The 18,545-nt window shown below is 38.8% G+C and overlaps 1 protein-coding gene across 1 annotated transcript; it reads right to left on the reverse strand.

Annotated features, from left to right (window-relative positions):
• Positions 1 to 4,133: 4,133 nt before the first annotated feature.
• Positions 4,134 to 8,738, reverse strand: LOC109678162 (angiomotin-like). The gene is made up of 2 exons (XM_074076556.1): positions 8,371 to 8,738; positions 4,134 to 8,042 (listed from the first exon to the last, which is right to left on the reverse strand). The coding sequence occupies exons 1-2, from the start codon at positions 8,735 to 8,737 to the stop codon at positions 7,723 to 7,725; spliced, it is 687 nt and encodes a 228-aa protein (XP_073932657.1). The 5' UTR covers position 8,738; the 3' UTR covers positions 4,134 to 7,722.
• Positions 8,739 to 18,545: the final 9,807 nt, after the last annotated feature.

Consider the following 18,545-nt stretch of genomic DNA (forward strand, 5'->3'; position numbering starts at 1 on the left):
ACTTGATGTCACCTTGCATTTCATGTTTTTAAAAAATAGATTTTGAAAAAGAAACTTTGTTAACTTACATGTAATAGAAGAAGAAACACAAGATTTGTGTTTTGAATAGTCATGTCTTGGTAAGAATAAAGTTCTGTTATTCCTGGTATTTTGGGAAAAGCTGAATCAGATTTCAGGTTTGTTGTTGATGTTTTCATCTTTAAAAGAAAATCAGTACATATAAAAATATCAGTTCTTATTTTCATTATAATTAACTGTAATTCCATGAGATTTATTTTAATCTTAGTTATTTATTTATACACTGGTTGATTTATCTAAGTGAATTTGATGTTAGCATTTGGAACATAGAAAGTATGCTTAATGGCTTAAGAAAGCAGTTCCTGGCAGACTGAAGCAAATGCAAGTTGTGACTCAGATTCTTACCAGATGGGAGTAGCAGAATTATCTATTACACATGTGTGTGTCCATACATATCTGTGATTTTAAAATTTAAAACTGTGCTCTGGTTCTCCATGCTCTTGCATTCCTTGTGCACTACCCCAATGGTTATAAATTTCTGGAAGGATTGAACCTTAAATGTGAAATTGGCAGCACCATCCCGCAAACATGTCCTTCCTAAATGTGTTATGCACCAAATGGATTTTCTGTTCTAATATCACTAGTTTCAATGATAACTCATGACAGAATATTAATACAGAAAGTAAGGATGCAGAGGTCTATATAATAAGAGAGAGAATAAAATCAAACAGGCAGAGTGACCAGGACAAAATAACCTACTTTCAAAAGAACAAGCATGTATTACCAATTACAAAGCTGAGTAATGACATTGTAAGAAGCTGGCTAACATTTTTAACTCTGTTAACAATATAAGGAATCATTTCACTATCAATATTCAAATGAGAGTAAGTATAGTTATAAACTCCTGCAAGTTTTACAAACTTAGTAATAAGGTAGGTATCATTTAGTCACATTATCATAATCTCCTCATTTTATAATATGGGGAAATTATTACCCATCAAGATTAATTACTTGCTGAAAGTCACAGAAATATTTGATGATAGAACCAAGTTCCAAAAGCAAGGTTTTTTTTTCGTTTTTTGCAGTACTGGGGTTTGAACTCAAGGCCTCAGGCTTGCTAGGCAGGTGCTCTACCACTTGAGCCACCCCACCAGCCCTTCTTTGAGCTGGGTTTTTCAAGACAGGTTTTTTTGAACTATTTGCTCAGGATGGTTTTGAATTATGATCCTTATCTCTGCCTCCTGAGTAGCTAGGATTACAGGCATGTACCACTGGTACTGGACAAAACCATATATCTTAACTCGTATCGTGATCTTTGGACTATTCCAAGCAGAGTGTTACAGAAGATAGTGTTGGGATGGTGCGTATACTTAAGAGCAGAGTTTTGTCAACAAACAGATCTGTTTGTTTTATGTTTTGTCATTTAGTAACTTAATGATGGTGATGGGTTTTATGATCTGTGTTAACCTCTATTTTATAATCTATAATGTAGTGATAAATACAGATTTTATATGGAAGAAATTTTGTGAGAAGTAAATGAAATGACTGGCGTATGGCAAGTTCTGCATGTTGTTGTATATTATCCTTTCCTCATGAGAACATGCTCAAAATAAAATGCAGGCCTCAAAAAAGAGCTTGTAACAAGGAAAAGCTTCGAACTAAGACATGTTCTCTCTGATTTCTTACTCCTTTGAGCTTTCTTATTCATCCATGTAGTTGAAAATGTCATTCACATAATTACAGTTAAACAAACAACTCTTTTCAGTCAAATGCTTTGAACTGGCCACAAAAAATGATCGTAAGTGATATTATGAGTTACATTAGCATCATTGTGTTTAAAACAAAGGGCAATACAACAAATGTCTGGTAAACTTGGCTGGGATCCCTATCTTTCTTTCCCCTGTTGCACACAGTTTATCCAGAAGTTTCAACAGGTCTGGTTTTTTTCACTTGTGTTGATAGTATTCTAAAATACAAGCCTGGTAATCTCAGCAAAAGTTCTAGCTCACTCATCTCTTTCAGATGTTTTCCATTTCTTTTTATTCCAGTTAATACCTTGGTGCCAGAGGGAGAACATGACACTTGTTCTGGCACCCTAACTGGTCCTCCTGCACATTAGTCCTTTCATTCTACCTTACAACTTGTAAATTCTACTCCACAGGATGTTACCTCACAGTCTTCCAAACGTTACAGGCTGTTTTTTATATCCTGGTCTTGGCTGTGCTCTTTAATTGCCTCGGACACTCCCTAACCACCATTTCTTCTTTGTCAATTCTCTGACATTTGGTTCTATATTGATTACCCTGATCTTGTGGCTCCTTAACACTTCTATCATTTTGTCACTCCCACATGCTTGTGAACTCTTTGAATGATCCAGAAAGCTGAAAGCCTCACCTCATCTGTGCTCTAAAATTGTCTTTTTTCGGAAATAGCCATGAAATATAAAAACTATTGCAGAATATATATGTGGAATGTGGCTTTCTGATTGGAACAAAACTTCTTTTAGAGTTAATCCTCAAGACTTCATAAATATCTATTTCCAGATTTCAGCTCACTTATGGATCATTTGGCAAGAGTTTTGAGTCAAATTTGAATAGATTTTAAGTTTCCTCTTGTACAAGCCCACATAGTGCTTTTCTCACTCTATAAAGAGCTGCATTATATAATTTGGGGGATTTGATAGTAGATGTAGCAGCACTTTTAGGCTCAACAAGGGCTAAAAGCTGATCTTGAATTTTTTTTTTAGGAAAGATATTTTTAAGAGATGGAACAGATATACCTTTTCTCTTTACCAACACTGGAACAAGCAACTTCATGTTTCTGTGGAATGTTTTGAGTTATAACAGTGGGAAACATAGCGCACTAGTAGTGCAACCATTTATCTCCCCACTTATTTCCAGAGAGCAGTCAAATAGCCATTCAGTTATTAGTCTTCAATTTATATGCACACCAACCAGTGAAACTTGTGGCAAAATCTGGTTAAGCAGTTCATGAATAGTGCTCTAAAATATTTCTCCTGACAGGTGGACTCTACACCACATATTTTGGGTTTTATTTGTTCTTTACAAATGTTACTAACAGGACAACTCTATTTAAAATATAAAAAGTAAAGTTTCAATTTTACATTTTTGAGCATGTGCAGAAATGATTTTAAAGAACAACTAATATAACATTTGCTGACCAGTTTGGATGTTAGGTTCCTGGACTAATAGAATTTATCATCTTAGGAGGAAATGCTTGATAGTGTCTCATCTTGAGATTAGAGACTAGAACAGAACTAGATCAAAAAATTAATTCCAAAACACAATTTTCTCTTGTGGCCATTTCACATAAACTGGAGTGCTATTATGCTACTTATATTTTTATATTCTTAGAAGCACCTAAAGTTATACACAGAAGAGATTAAATCAGTTATTTACATGTTCATTTTGCCAGTTGGAGGCCATATTGGAAAACTAGACTGACTTATTCTTTTTATTATTTTCCTGATAAGCAAGAAAATTCTATTTTCAAAATAATAAAGTTTGTATAAGAAGTGAAATCATTCATAATTTATTTAATTATCTGAAATCCCACATATTAAAGTTTGATTTACAGGGACAGGGTCTCATTACTGATTTACCTCAACAAATGAATTTATTTATTCATGTAGAATAGCATTTAGAAAAGTACACAATTCATGAGCATATGGCTCATAGATTTTCTACAAATGACCACCACCCAGATCAAAAACTGTAACACTACAAACACCAAGAAACCTCATGATACCTTTTCTCATTAATGATTCTCTGTCTTCCCCAGGGTTAACCATTTTCTTTATTTTAAAACCATTTATTAGTTTTGACTCTTTTTGAACCAAGTATAATCATGCATTATATAAAATTTTATATTTGGCTATTTTCCCTTAGCAATTTGTTCACAAGATTTGGTTTTGTGACTCCACTGATAGCGATTGAATTTTCTTCCTATGTAGTATTCATTCAATAGAAACTTACTATTCATGGACATTTGGCTTATTTCCAGTTTTCAGCTATTGAAGAAAGTTTTGTTTTGTTTTTTTTTTTTTGCATTTTAAAATAGCTAACTTTATTGTCAGTGAAAAGATAGGCACAAAGTGGATTTAAACCTGCTTAACTTTATTGGAACTAACTCCACTGATTACAGAATAGGATCATAATCATTATGGGACCACATACATTTTAAACCAAAGGCAATTATTCACTAGCCATCTGCCAACCCCAGCTAACCATTTTACAAACACATGCCATTAATCAAAAGGGAGGTCAGAAGGAGGTTTGCTAGCTCCGTGTAACTCATCATTGCTACTGGAAGAAAATAAACAAACTCCCAACGCTTGTCCTACTGATGATGGATGGCACTTGGAACATGTATTTCCAAGGATTATAGTGGGATGAAACTGGTGGCAATGGGCTCACAACTGATTCTTTGCTTTGAAAACATTTTCAATAAGAAGGCACACATTTTAAAGTAATATATTCCATATATGAATTGAGCATTTGAGATAACAGGAAATTGTATGGCTAACAGACATGAGAATATAATTTATCAAAGTTAGCACATATGTTGTATATATCATAAGCCACCACATAATTTAAGCTCTTTATAAAGAGTTTGGAAATCAGTTTGTTCATTTCTAATTATTATACCCACCCAACAGTGTAACAACAAAAAAGAGATTATGGTAGGTCCCTTGGTATGTTTCTTATGGCAGATGCTGGCAGATAATTCAAGTTCCTGCTGTCCTATCACCTTGCAGCTCAAAAGCAGCTTTGAGACTAAATCCTTCATTAAGCCAACAACCAAGATACATTATTTTAAAAGAAAGCTCAAGCTACTTTTATTTCCAAAACATTGTCAATAAGAGTTTTATATCAAGTAAATTATTCTAATGAAGTTTTCCTATACATGGGACACTGGGGTACAACTGAATTAGAAGGTCCCCACAGACCACCAGACAGTACAAATTAAGACAAGGTCACCCTCCTGTCCTGAGGTGCCAGTAAAATGCATAGATAGATAAAAGTACAGAAAGATACACCAAATGTTACATCCATACAATTTTGAAAAGGTGGCCAACTTGAGATTTTACCCATGAACTTGAATTTTTAAAATGACACCTTTCTGAAAAGGCAGAATCTATATTCTCCGTAAACAGGATATACCAATATGGTCTTCTTCCATCTCATAGATGTACAATGTTATTTTAGCAAATTACCTGAGATTGAACATTGAACAGAGAGGGACTGCCTCTTTCTGAGAGGGCAGAGAAGTTCTAGAAAGTTCAAAATAGTACTTAGGCAAAAACTTCCTTTTTTCTCCAAAACACATGAGTCAAAGTGATGGCTGCCACAGTGTGGAATGTATGATATCTGTCACCTTACAGAACAGAAGTGATTACAATCGTGGTTCCAAGAGCTAGCAAAAACTCTGGCAATTATTTATCACCATGAAATGTTTATTTTTATTTATCTGCTCTCCTGATGTTTCTACTTGCTACTTCTACTATTTGAAGATATTTTCCCTTTATGACTAAAGGGTAATATGAATGAGTATTAGCAAGACTTCACTTTTAATTTCTACTTGATATTTGCTTTATAACTGAGGACTAACGTATAGGATGATCACTTCATATTGAAAATGTGAAAAGACTGGCTGAAAATCACATTGCCATCCCTCTTGTTTCTCCTCCCACCCATACATACACAAAATAATTCATTTAGAAAAATTAGAAACTAAAAAGAGTTTGGATAAACACACCATTCCTATACTTAAAGAGGAGCCCTGTAAAATGACCAATGACACCCAATCTCATAGCAAGAAAAAAAGTAGCATTGATTTCTTAGGAGGAATTTTCATGTGACACCAAGTTGAAATGAGAATCAGGAAAGGAAAAACCTGTACAAGGCACTACACGAGAGAGAGGCAAGATAAAAATCTACTCTATCCAGGGACATTTAACAAAATGCATACACCCTGAACCATGAATAATATGCCTTTTCTTAAGAATGGACTTTTCTTTTTTGTATATAAATGTTTCTAAAAATAGGCAATGGCAATTGGCAGAGTGGACAGATATGCTGTTTGTGATCTTGCAAAAGTCACTAAACCTCTCCAAGTCTTACGTTCCTCATCACTAAAATTAGAGGGTAGGGCTGTACTGCTAAAGGTCCTTCCCACCACTATGGCTCATCACATTAGTGTATCAGCTACTCTTCTATTAACCTGGTTTCTAACTAACACATCCCCAAACCTCTACCCCCTTACCTAACACCCCCCAACTCCCTTCACCCTCCCTATACCCCTGAAAACTGATCTTAATGGAACTATCTTCAGATTTGTCACCTTAATGAAGAGCAGAGAGGTGATGCAGGCCAAGGACCTGTGGCAACTGGCATTCCTCTGTGTCCCTGGAGACAGCCCTATGGCAGGACTTGCTGCTGCAGTGTCCTTTGGTCCTCACCCACATGCGCATTTCCACTGCTTCCCAAAGACAGTTCAAGATAGAATAACTGGCAGTGAGAAGAGGTAGTTGAGGAGATGGCTACAACCAACCTCTCCCCATGACTGCAGCTTGGTACATTGGACTTCTGATGCTATTCCATTGAAGGTGACAGTCTCATATGCTTTTGAAGACATATACTAAGAATTTGAAGAAACAAAACTAATATTTTAAAGTGGCCATCAGAAATTCAAAGCATTCAAACAGTTACCAAAAAATGCTTCCTCATTTTACAAATGACTGGCAACTGGAGACTGATGACCCTGCCAGCGAATCTGTGTAGTGGAAGAAATAAACACTAAGCTGACTGGTCTAAGCAAATGAGCTGAGTTCATGGCTACACCCAGACCACAAAAGTCTGCATGCAGCATCTAATGCAGCCCTCCATCAAGGCCTCTGATGTCTAACTCCCTACAAGAGGGGAAGCTGAGCATCACTCAGTTCATTTACTCTTTTAGCATCTGAGAGCAATGTATTAATTATCCAAATGCATAAATTACTCCAGAGTGTATATATATGAACATATGAACCTCCATGAGGGCACCAAAAGAATCTACTTCCAAAGTACAGCTGAAATGAAGATAAACACATTCTATTGGACAGGGTAGCTGGAAACTGGGAGGGAAAATTAGCTCCAGCACCTTCTGCACCCCAATACTTCCTACCTTTTCTCCAGCTTCCATAGCTTCTAAGACAATCCCCTTTCATGAGCCAGAGGTAAGAGCTTTTTGTGGCTGCTGTCTAGATAGTCACAAAAGCAGCACATACTCAAATTCTTTCTGACTTTTCACTTCTGAACTACATGTTACACACTGCCTTCCACACATACTGTGCTCTTCAATGAAAAATGATTTTGAATAGGGGAATTTTAAAGAAATTTAAGCATTTGGAAACATCAATGCATATCATCTACCTGTTAACAGTTCCAGTATTTGTATAAATCGCAACAATAAACTTGGGAGTACATTCTGATTAATCTACCCTTTAGAGGTATACTGGAGTATACCAGAATAAGACTGGAATTCTTATGGTATTACTAAGGTATTATATTGTTCCAATAAAAAGTCCCTTTAAAAAACATCCCCTCCCCCAACCTTTTTTTTCACCATCAGAATAAGAACAAACAAAAGGGGAAAATGATTGAAAGCATTTTTGCTGATAAATTGCAGCTCTTGATTGGGCAGTTAGATGAGATATTCCACCATCTCTGCATCAGGTTCTTGTCCCAGGATCTGAATGGGAGCTTTTCTTTCCAGAGTATTGGAGTGGAAAACAGGAGCATCTGTCTTGTCTAGATTGCAGGTCAAATTTGGTATAGACAAACGACGTGGTCCAGAACTGGTAGCTGGACTTGCAGGAGCCTCAGCCTGAGCCAAAGCTGGAGTTGGAGTTGGAGCTGGCGGAGGAGCCACAGCCAGAGCTGAAGTCTGAGTCTGAGCCGGAGCAGAAGCCTGAGCTGCTGCTGGAGCAGGAACGGGAACTGGAGCTGGAGCTGGAGCTGGAGCTGGAGCTGGAGTTGGAACCAGAGCTGGAGCAGCTGGAGCAACCTGAACAGAAGCAGCAGCGGCAGCAGTGGCAGGAACAGGAGCAACAGCAGGAGCAGCAGCAGCAGCAGATGCGGCAGCTGGAATCTGAGCAAGCAGCAGCTGGAGCAGCAGCTACCATGATTGTGGTGTTGGTGGCAGCAGTGGCAGTGCTGGTGGCAGCAGTGGCAGTGATGGCAGCAGCAGTGGCAGCAGCAGCAACTGGAGCAGGAACAGAGATGGGAGCAACAGCTGCAGTTTTGTTTGGTTCCGTTCCACGTTCGGTTTGGGTGCTGCAGTCTCGGCTACCTGTCTTGGCATGAGCCGAGAGCAGAGGAGTGGAAGGGGGCACAGGTGAGGGTGTGGATGGAACAGATTCAGCACGGTAGTCTCCACCCAGGAGAATACCTAGGCTGCCCTTCCAAGTCTTGTCATCCCGCTTCTCCTCCATGATGGGGGTACCAGTCAGAGTGGATGTGTGGGAGAGCAAGCCTGACCCGGCATTGGAAATGGACATCAGAGACTTTGCTGGCCGCATGTTGGACAACTGCTCTGTCTTACTTGGTTCCTTCCGGGAGCGCTGCTGGAGCACTTTGATCATGGCATCTTTCTCAATAATCTGGGCATGGAGGGTCTTAATCCTGCCCTCCATGTCCAGGCAACGCTTATTGGCCATCAAGATTGAAGAAAGTTTTTTATGAAGTTTTTTGCATTTGTCTTTTGACTTGGGTACATATGCACTTGTGTGGGCTATAGGGCTAAGAGTGTGATTACTTGCTCATAGCGTATTCTTACATTCGGCTTTAGAATTGAGTAACAAATAATTGGAAAAATAAAATGCTGTTATATTTGTGTTCAATTTTATCATTTAAAAAATTCCCTCTATGTTTCTTACTTCTCTGTGCTCCTTTTTTTTTTAACCCTTGGTAAGATAAAAGTGTTGTGTTATCATTAAATCATTCCCTTTTCCCTGTATTAGATGCTTGGGAAATATTCCTTTGTTCCTCTTCAATGATTATCCTGAAGACTGTGACATGTATTTCTGGATTGATGCAACCCAATGTAGTGGTTTTGCAACTTCCTAGTCAGTTTGTCTTCTTTTAATATTTAGCTTTGTTACAGGAGTTTAAGGCCCTAAGCCCAAACTCCTGTGTTCCAGATGTCAGGTCCAGCCCCTACCCAAAATAAGGAGATAAGTAATGGTGGTGGTCACAGAAAGGAGAATTCACATGGCATAGGTGCACCATGGGAAGAGGAAAGGTGTGCATTTCTACACATCTTCCTCAGACAGATTTTGCCTTAGGTTTAAATAGAGGAGAAAGAATTAGGGTCAGGGGGAGAGAAGTATGTCTAATTATTTAAAAGTCCCAGTCACAGGTGTATGTACTGGTGGTCATAGGTGGCAGTCACAGGTGGTATGGTTGCTCGCTGTCTCAGAAATGATCAGGTGGGACCTTGTTACAATAAGAAAGTCATTGATGCCTTGTGTATGGTCTTCCTGAAAGACTCTGCTACTCCTTTCCTTGAGAGCATTCCACTGTAAAAATATTATCAGATCAGTCCTACCTTCCTTCCTGGATTCCAAGATGATTGTAAAGTGACTGCAGAAGAGAAAGGCTCAAAGCAAAGGACACAGATACAAGATGGGGACAGAGATGCCAAACTTTTCGCTTGCTTTTAGTTAATTCAAGGGCCCCATAAGGAGTTGGTGCTATTCAACAAAATCAGTTGTTAAATACTTGTTACAGCTTCTTGTTATTATTGTAATGAATATTACAGCTCTAAATTTTAAATCCCTAAATCCAACATCACTATCACCATCATCACCATCATCATTATGTTCGTCAGCTTTTTCATATTTGTGACAAAAATACTTGAGAAAAACAACCTAAGGAAGGAAAGATTTGTTTTGGCTCACAGCTTCAGGGGGTTCAGACCATGGCCACTCGCCTCTTGTAAGGCAGTATTCATGGCAATAGGCATGCTGGATGAATGCGTCTCACCTCATGGCAGCCAAAAGCAGAGAGAAAGAGAGAGAGAGAAAGAGACCTACTTCCTCTAATAGGCCGCACCGTCCAACACCGTCTTCAGCTGTGGACTCATAAATAATGAAGTTAAACCTACATGATCCCATCACTTCTTGATAACATTGCCATATGGGGACCAAGCCTTCAACACCTGAGCCATGAGCCTTTTGGGGGACACCTCATATCTGAGCCATAACCTTCATCAGCATCATCGCTATAAGCACTGGTTCATTGTGCACTAATTATCAACTTGTCTGAGTTGGGTAAGAAGAAAACCCCCACACACAGCAAGTTGCATAAAATGGATTTATTACTTTCAGATAGGAATCAAGGTGGAACAAAAGTCAAAGATTCTTCAGGATCTGGTCCCCAAGCTTCCTGGGTGACTACGGGGACTTACTATGTGACTTTTTGGGGATAATGCAGGCTGAGGTGAGGGATGAGCGCAATGTCTGGGTGATTCCTTCCAGGTCTTCTTGAGAACTGCAAACAAGAAAGAGGGGAGCTGAGTTGGTGTAAGCCTACCTGAAGAACTGTCATGCAGTCATCATCAATTTAGATAAGGATGTACTTTCTATTCCTCCCCATTAATTCCTGAAATATTTATTTTTTGCTTTCATTTATGGTTACTTTTGTTTTGATTTAAAAATCTTCTTTAAGTATTCTTTTGGAGTGTTGATCTGTTAGTGACAAATTCTATTTCTCTTTGTTATATCTAAAATCCTCTTTACTTCACTAATTTTGCTGAATACAGAATCCTAGGTTGGCAGGTGGAGTGGCTCAAGGGGAAGAGTGTGCTTGCTTAGCAAACATGAGGCCTTGAGTTCAAACCCCAGTATCGCCAAAAAAAAAAAAAAGAGAGAACAGAATCCTAGGTTGACAGTTACTTTGTTTTAGTATTTTAAAAATGCCATTTGATTGTCTTCTGGCTTCTATTGTTTCTGTTGAAATGAGAACCGCCAGTTTTATTGTTTTACAGTAGAATGTAAAGTGGGTTTTTTTCTTTTAATTTTTCCTGATTATTGTTAATGATGGTCTCCTTATATTTAATTTTCAAAATTCTTACTATATTGTGTCCAGATATGGTTTTCTTTGTATTTTTTCTTCTTGGTTTCTAGAGGGTTTAACATTTATAACTTTACCATTGAAATATTTTAACCAGTATCTCCAACTACTTCTCCCCCTTCCAACTCTCTCTTCTCCTGGTGAGTCTCCAGTTAGACGTTTTTTATTATCCTGTGTCTCTTGGGTATGTTTGATACTTTTCATCCATTTACTGCTTTCAATTCATCAATGTGAATTATTGACTTATGTTTCTTGTTACCTTCTCCCATCTGTTATGTTTAATATTCTATTAAGTCAATCTTTGGTATTTTAGTTTTAGATATATACTGCATTTAAAAAATTTCCATGCTATTATGCTTTAAAAAAGATCCAGTTCTCAGATTAAATTTCAAATGTTTCCTAATTTAAAAACATATTAACCACAGCTACTTTTAAGGCTGTGTATAAGAACTGTAATACCTAGATTACCTTTAAGACTGGCTCTGTTATTTTTCCTCCCACTTTGGTTTTCAGTCATTTGGTCCTTATCACTTGACATAGGCTGGTATCCTTTGAATGATTACCAAACATTTTTAATGAACTCTTGTGGTAATCATTAGCAACTCCAATGTTTGTTTGATGTACCAGAAAGGAATTTCAATTCTTTCTCACATGCAGCTAGTGTTGGGATAACTGACTTTAATTTGGTTTGGTACAGAACTTGTGCCAAGTGAAATCAAGCCTTTTGTTAGGGTAGATCCGTATTTGGACACCCCTGATTCCTAAATTGCAGTAATTCCAGAAACCTGTTCTGGAAACTCTAGGTGGTTTGCCAAGCTCATTCTGCCTTGGCAGACTCTGAATTCGATTTTTTGTTAACTCTAATCTGTGCTTAGCTTATGAGTCTTGAACTCTAATTTCAGACTCTTGGTCATGAAATTGCTAAAGAACAGTAAATTGAGAAAAGCAACAAAATTTGTATGTGTGTACTTGAGTGTACCTTCTTTTTCTCAGGGGTTTTGCATTACAGGTCTGACAGGCTTAGTTCATGTAACTCTGGAATTGTGGCTTGCAGACCCCATTTGACTGCTGCAAACTCATCAACTATTCTCATTTTTCATTCCGATATTTTCTGTTCAGTTTTAGAGTTCCTATTCTTTGTGTGCTTAGGAATTAACACATGACTTGTGGGAAAATGTAGCTCACTCTATGTCAGACTCACTTCAGTGAACTTTCTCTCCACAATTCTAACACCTCTAGCCTAGTTGCCCTGGAAGCTGTTTTCTAGCTAGTTTTGTGGGGAAGTATTTTTGCTACAAGCTCTTCCACTTTTTTTTTTTTTTTTGCAGTACTGGGACTTGAACTCAGGGCCTTCACCTTGAGCCACTCTGCCAGCCCTATTTTTGTGAAGTGCTTTTTGAGATAGGGTCTTGCAGAACTAGTTGCCCAGCCTGGCTTCGAATCATGATCCTCCTGATTTCTGCCTCCTGAGTAGCTAGGATTACAGACATGAGCCACTGGCACCTGGCAAGCTCTTTCACTTTTAACAGAATAAGTTAAATTCAGTTAACTTATGCTCTGAATTATTCACTAAGAAAATATGATTCTCAAAAAAATTAACCAATCCACTAGCATATCATAAACAGGTTCATATTTATACCTAAAAGTGTTCTGTTTTCAAAAGGAGCCAATCAAAAATGTCATTGTTATATGACATTCAAACAGGTTGCCAGTTTTCAAAAAGGGCTTTTAGAACACAGTGGCAAAATTTCTTTCTTTCTAAACAATCATATGAAAATGACTATTTTGGCTTGGAATCATTTAAACATAATGTAGATTATAGAAATATAAATCATATGCTTTCATTTCACTCACTTTGATTACGTGTGTGTGTGTGTTTATTGTGCCAGGTGTTCTTGGAGAAAAGGACTGTGTGGTTAAATTGGTTCCTGGCTTGGGATGTTACAAGTACATCCTCTGTCCTTGGGTATAGGGTCTAAGATTAGGATGCTGTTCCAGGTGTAGGGAAAAAAAACAAAACAAAACATGCAGGGAAAGAACTACAAAATAGCAGGATAGTAAAGAATGGCTTATTATCAAAATACAAGTACCCTTTTTGCAAGAAGCAGGCAAATTGGAGAGGCCAATAATTTAAACCAGGCTGGGGATGTGGCTCAAGTACAAGGCTCTGACTTTAAACCCCAGTACCACAAACAGAAAGAAAGAGAGGGGAGGGGAGGGGAGGGGAGGGAAAGGGAGGGAAGGGAAGGGAAGGGAAGGGAAGGGAAGGGAAGGGAAGGGAAGGGAAGGGAAGGGAAGGGAAGGGAAGGGATAAACTGGTGTACTTCAAAGGAGTTGAGGCAGGTAGCTAGTAAGTCCAGCCATCTAACCATGTCTAAATAGTTTCCATACACCTCAACAGTTGAAGTAAGGGGTGTAGGGGTGCAGGATGGATAAGGCCAATGCATGCAGAGGCTGTCTTTGGGGGATTGGGACTCTGTCCAATAGGGTGGGGTTACTGAATGTCTTGAAACTGTGGCACTCCTGGAATCATTTGGTGGCTGCACCATGGATATCCAGGTGTGGGAAAGCCTATACCTGGCCATTTATCCTCCTTGACCTTTCCCCTTTAACCTTCTTTGGGAAGACTGGATGTGAATTGAGTCTATTGAAAATGTACATATTCCATAATAAATTTAACTATCACTTTCTTTTTCTTTCTTTTGTTTTATCATTTTTACATTTACTTACATGTGTATACATTGTTTGGGCTACATTTTCCCCCCCTTCCAGGTTAACTATCACTTTCACTACAGTTTCTCCTCTTATTACTGTTGGGTGGTCTCAGAAGACCTTTGTCAAGAAGATCTCAGGTTCTCATGTCTCACAGAACACAGGATTGGATTCAGATTGCAAAGCAGTAGCGAAGTTTTATTGAAAGGGAAAAGAAAGTGTAGGCAGGGTGACACACCGAAAGGGAGAGCAGTGGGCTCTGGCAATAGGCACAGAAGCCCTCATCTTTGTTCAAAGGGCACTTTATAAGCTGTGTGGGCAGTGGCAGGAAAAATTGGGACAGTCTTTGCAGAAAAGCCAGGGTAATTGACAGGTTTTGTGGTAGAATGAAATGGAAAGAGATCTATCCCAGCACCTCTTGCTGACAGGCAGTAGCTGTGCTCACTGACATTTAACCACAAAGGCAAAAACAGAAGCTTCCAGCTGGAGATTCAGCAAGAGGACATAGTAGCAAAAGCCACCAACAGAAGTAAGGACTCCTTTGGCCTCCTTTTCTTGCCCTGGTAGAGACAGGCTTATTCCCAAATTAGGATGTAAAAGCTGTCCTCCAATGAGCATACATTGACCTCCTGCCTTGATGTACTCAAAACCTGCTAATGTATAAAAGTAATAGCCCTACTGTGTTCGGGTTCAGACTTTGGGAGTTATCCCACTGAGCTGTGGCTCTGCCAATAAAGAGCTGCTTCCAGACCTCAGTGTCACAACCAGACCCCTTTGTTCCTGTTACATTTCCATTGACAAGTCTTGTTAATGGGGCGTTCTGCACATGTGCTTATTCTGAGTCCCAGGTTTCATTGCATGCATGAGATGCGACCAATGTTCAAAAGGTCTTCAGTAGAGGGACTTTCTAGAGAGGTCAGATTAAAGGCAGATTTTGTTTTGTGGAGCATGCACCATTCTCGGGTTTGAACTGGTCAAGAGACTCCTGTGTCTTTTTTGGACAATTTACAACTGCAATTTTGACCATAACATGATGATTAGAGGGACTATCTAAGGATGGTATAGGGCAGGGACAAGGAGGGGTTCAGCATGTAGTATGCTTTTATTGTGGAGAATCGAGCCCAATGGCAGATTTTTTCTTTCCATTACGAGCTTGCCTCAATCTTGCCTCTTCTCTCGCTGGATGCAAACACCGAGGTAGATGGCTGTGTTGACTTTCCGAAGGTAACATTTTCACTACCCTAAAACTCCAGTGTTCCAACTATTTATTCCTGTGCCAACTATTTATTTCTGGTTAATCCCCTGCAACTGCTGAGTTTTATTTACTGTCTCCATATTTTTGCTTTTTTTTTTTTTAAGACAGTCATATTTTTGAAAACATACACTATTTATGACATTTTTGCATGCAGATTTGTCTACATTTCTCAATTACAGTCTCATTTCTCTAACCAGATACCAGTTCCCACAGAGATTTCTGGTCAGTTTCTGCTCTCTCTCTCTCCAATTTTGGGGCAGTGGTTTGATTTGTGACTTTACTTCTTTAATGGATCTAAGAATTACTGATTTTTCAATTTAATTTTTTTCCTTGTAAGATAATGTAGCAACATCTGAGTTCTTTACATCCCAGATCAGAAACTGGAAGTGGCAAAATAGTTCTAACAATGTATTATATTATTAATCCAAATATATTCCAAAAAATTTCAGCTTGAGCATTAGCCTCATTTCAGGTGCTTGATAACCACATGTAATTAGTGATTCTGAAACTGGAGTTTTAGGCCCTAGCCCCAAACTCTTGGGATTCCACCTCTGGTCCAGCCACTTACCCCTATACTGCCAATAAGGAGACTGTAATGGTGAAGGGCAGAGAAAGAAGATTTAACGCACAGCATAGGCAGCCATGGAAGAGGCGAAATAAGCATTCAGCCCACTTTTAATCCTCTTCAGGGTACAGATGTGAGTTTAAATGAGTTTTAATCATTTGAGATGATTTTTGGAAAATGAATAAAGTTTAAGAACCTAGAAATCACATTTGTGGATGGGGATGAAGAAAATTGTATGTGTACAGGGAAAAGAGGTGCTTCCATTCGATGTGTCTAACCACCTCCCGTTCCCAACATGGCTGATTGTATGTGCTTCCAGAGTGCACTTCTCCTGGGCTGCTTCATTAGGAAATCAATTTAGGTCCATAAAGCATGTATTACTCAAAAGCACCAGAGAGTTAGATACCCTGGTTTGCTTAGAATGGAAAAAACACATTATTGAATGAAGAAGAGAGATCATTGAATTCAGGGAAACGTTAACAATTTAGCCTACTGGCCTTGATGTGGAAATTCAGAAATTGTTGATTTTATTAAATCTACAACTTGTGTTTGAATCCTAAGTTGAGCTTTTTATTTTGCGGAATATTAATAGCTTTTACATCGGTCCATAAGCTAGGTAGAAACAAGATGACAAAGGTAGTATTAGTAGCCCTCTAAAGCTCTTACCTTCTATGATGTTTTTCCTGTGATGTATTTCTTTTCCAGAATGCTTTTCTTTTTGACCATGGATCAGCTCTAATTTATAGATTCCAGAGACGACATTTTTTGAACAGTTTTTTTTTTTTTAATTACTAACTTGATGTGCCAACAGTTTTTCCTCACATTACCAGTGTATACATTTTTTTGGGGAGAGGGAGACTGGGATTTGAACTCAGGGTTTCATGCTTGCAAAGTAGGTGCTGTATCACTTGAGCCACAATTCAAGTCCATTTTGCTGTTATTTTGGAGATGGGGGTGTCATGAACTGTCTGGACTGACCTTGAACTTGTCCTCCTGATCTCAGCCTCCCAAGTAGCTAGGGTTACAGACATGAGCCATGGCGCCCAGCTATCAGTTTATACATTTTAAGAAGGCAGTGTTCAAATATGTTGAAAAAAACCCATGTTGTGCAAATAATGCTTCATTTAGCCAAGTTTATAGTAAGAATTTAGAGCAAAAAATTGAACAGAAGAGTTCAAAAACTTGTAGTTTGGACAGAAAAGAAGCAAACACATGTAACATTTGGGCCTTGGATGTTGTGATTTCTGAAGAGATTAGCCCCCACTAAAAAAAAAAAGCCACTGTACTCTGCCTTGAGGGCATCTCAGGAATTGTCTGGTTCCACCTATCCCTGGCTCAAGAAAGCCCCTGAGAAGGAATTTGCGAAGCTGTGAGGATGAAGTCAGATATGCAGTGTAGACTCCAGGAAGTGAAAGGTTCCAGGAACGTGGAACATCTGCCAAAGAAACCCATGGCAGTAAGTGAAGTCAGCCCAAGAGAGTGGCTGTGTGGGATCTGGCCCATCGGAGTTCACGTAAAGCCACCACGTGACTCAGATTCTGGGCATGTTGCTAAGGATTTATTGTTTAGTCTGCCGAGTTCTGAGTTTCCTTTGGTTCATCACTCCTTTCTATACCCCAGCTCCTGCCGTTTGAATGGAATGTTCACACTGTGCTCTCGTATGTTGAAAGTGTGTAACTTGCTGTTTGATTTTACACAGGTTCAGAGCTAAGAGAATGCCTTGGAGCTCAGAGGAGACACTGAGTAATGTTAGAACTGTTGAGACTTTGGAGACTCAGAGATGGGTTAAAAATGTATTATGAGATGGGCATGAGCCTTTGGAGGCCGGAGGCAGAATGCATTGTTTAACTATGAAATCTTTAAGTTCATCTGTTGAATGTTTGTTCACTAGCTGGTGGTGCCATTTTGGGAGGTGCTAGAAATTGTAGGAGGTGGGACGTGGTTGGAAGAAGTAAGGGCATATTTTTAAGTAGGTCTGGACCCTGGCTACTCTCTCTCTCTCTCTCTCTCTCTCTCTCTCTCTTTCTCTCTCTCTCTTTACTGGCTGCCATGAGGTGAGCAACTTTGTTGCTCCATGCCCTTCTTCTGTGATACTCTGCCTCACTACTGCCCAGAAACAAGGTATCAAGCTGAATACGGGCTGAAACTTCTGAAACTTGAGAGGCAAAATAATCTCTCCTCCTTTATATTGCTTCTCTCAGGTACAGATATTTGGTTACAATGATGAAAAAACTAACACAAGATTGGGGATAAAAAGGGGCCTCTGACCTCAAGGTGCTCATAGTGTAGAGAAGTAAGACAAAACAAACAAACAAAAAAGCCTACTTATGTGAGATTTTAAAGGTATAAAAATGAGTCTATGGGAGCAGGGAGAAGCAAGTTTGCTCCACTTGGCCATGTTAAGGGAGAGTTCTCAGAGATGATAATACCTGTACTGAGAAATTCTCCAAAATAGAAGTAGCAATGGAAAAGTGTGAAGATTCTTGAACGAGAACCAGACTTTCCTTTTAAGAATCTCTGTCTTTTAACCTAGTTTTTAACTTGAGCAAATTGTAAGAAAGCTTTGTTTGAAGAGAGATGACAAAATCAAGAGGCAGAAGTGGGATGAGATTCAAAGGCTTGTTGTAGGGTAATTAAAGTAGTGGATTTAGGAGAAAAAACACAATATAATGCCAGAAGAGATTCCCATGGGCCACTGCTAAAGAGAAACAGATCATTTTTGTGTCTATGGGTAGAGAGAAAGCTATACATGTATCATTGAAAGGGAGTCATTTCTGATATTTGAGAGAGAACCTAGTTTTGTTTTGGTTTTTTTCCAGAAAATTAGAAGTGATTTTGGATAATTAAAATACACAGTGAA

The sequence above is a fragment of the Castor canadensis genome, chromosome 6 (genome assembly GCF_047511655.1).
Source record: "Castor canadensis chromosome 6, mCasCan1.hap1v2, whole genome shotgun sequence".
Classification (NCBI taxonomy): domain Eukaryota; kingdom Metazoa; phylum Chordata; class Mammalia; order Rodentia; family Castoridae; genus Castor; species Castor canadensis.

Coding starts and splice junctions, on each gene's coding strand:
- LOC109678162 (XM_074076556.1), bottom strand. CDS start 8,737: ATGGCCAATAAGCGTTGCCTGGACATGGAGGGCAGGATTAAGACCCTC. Junction 8,043..8,370: donor CTCGGCTCATGCCAAGACAG/GTAGCCGAGACT, acceptor CTCCAGCTCCAG/CTCCAGCTCCAGCTCCAGCT.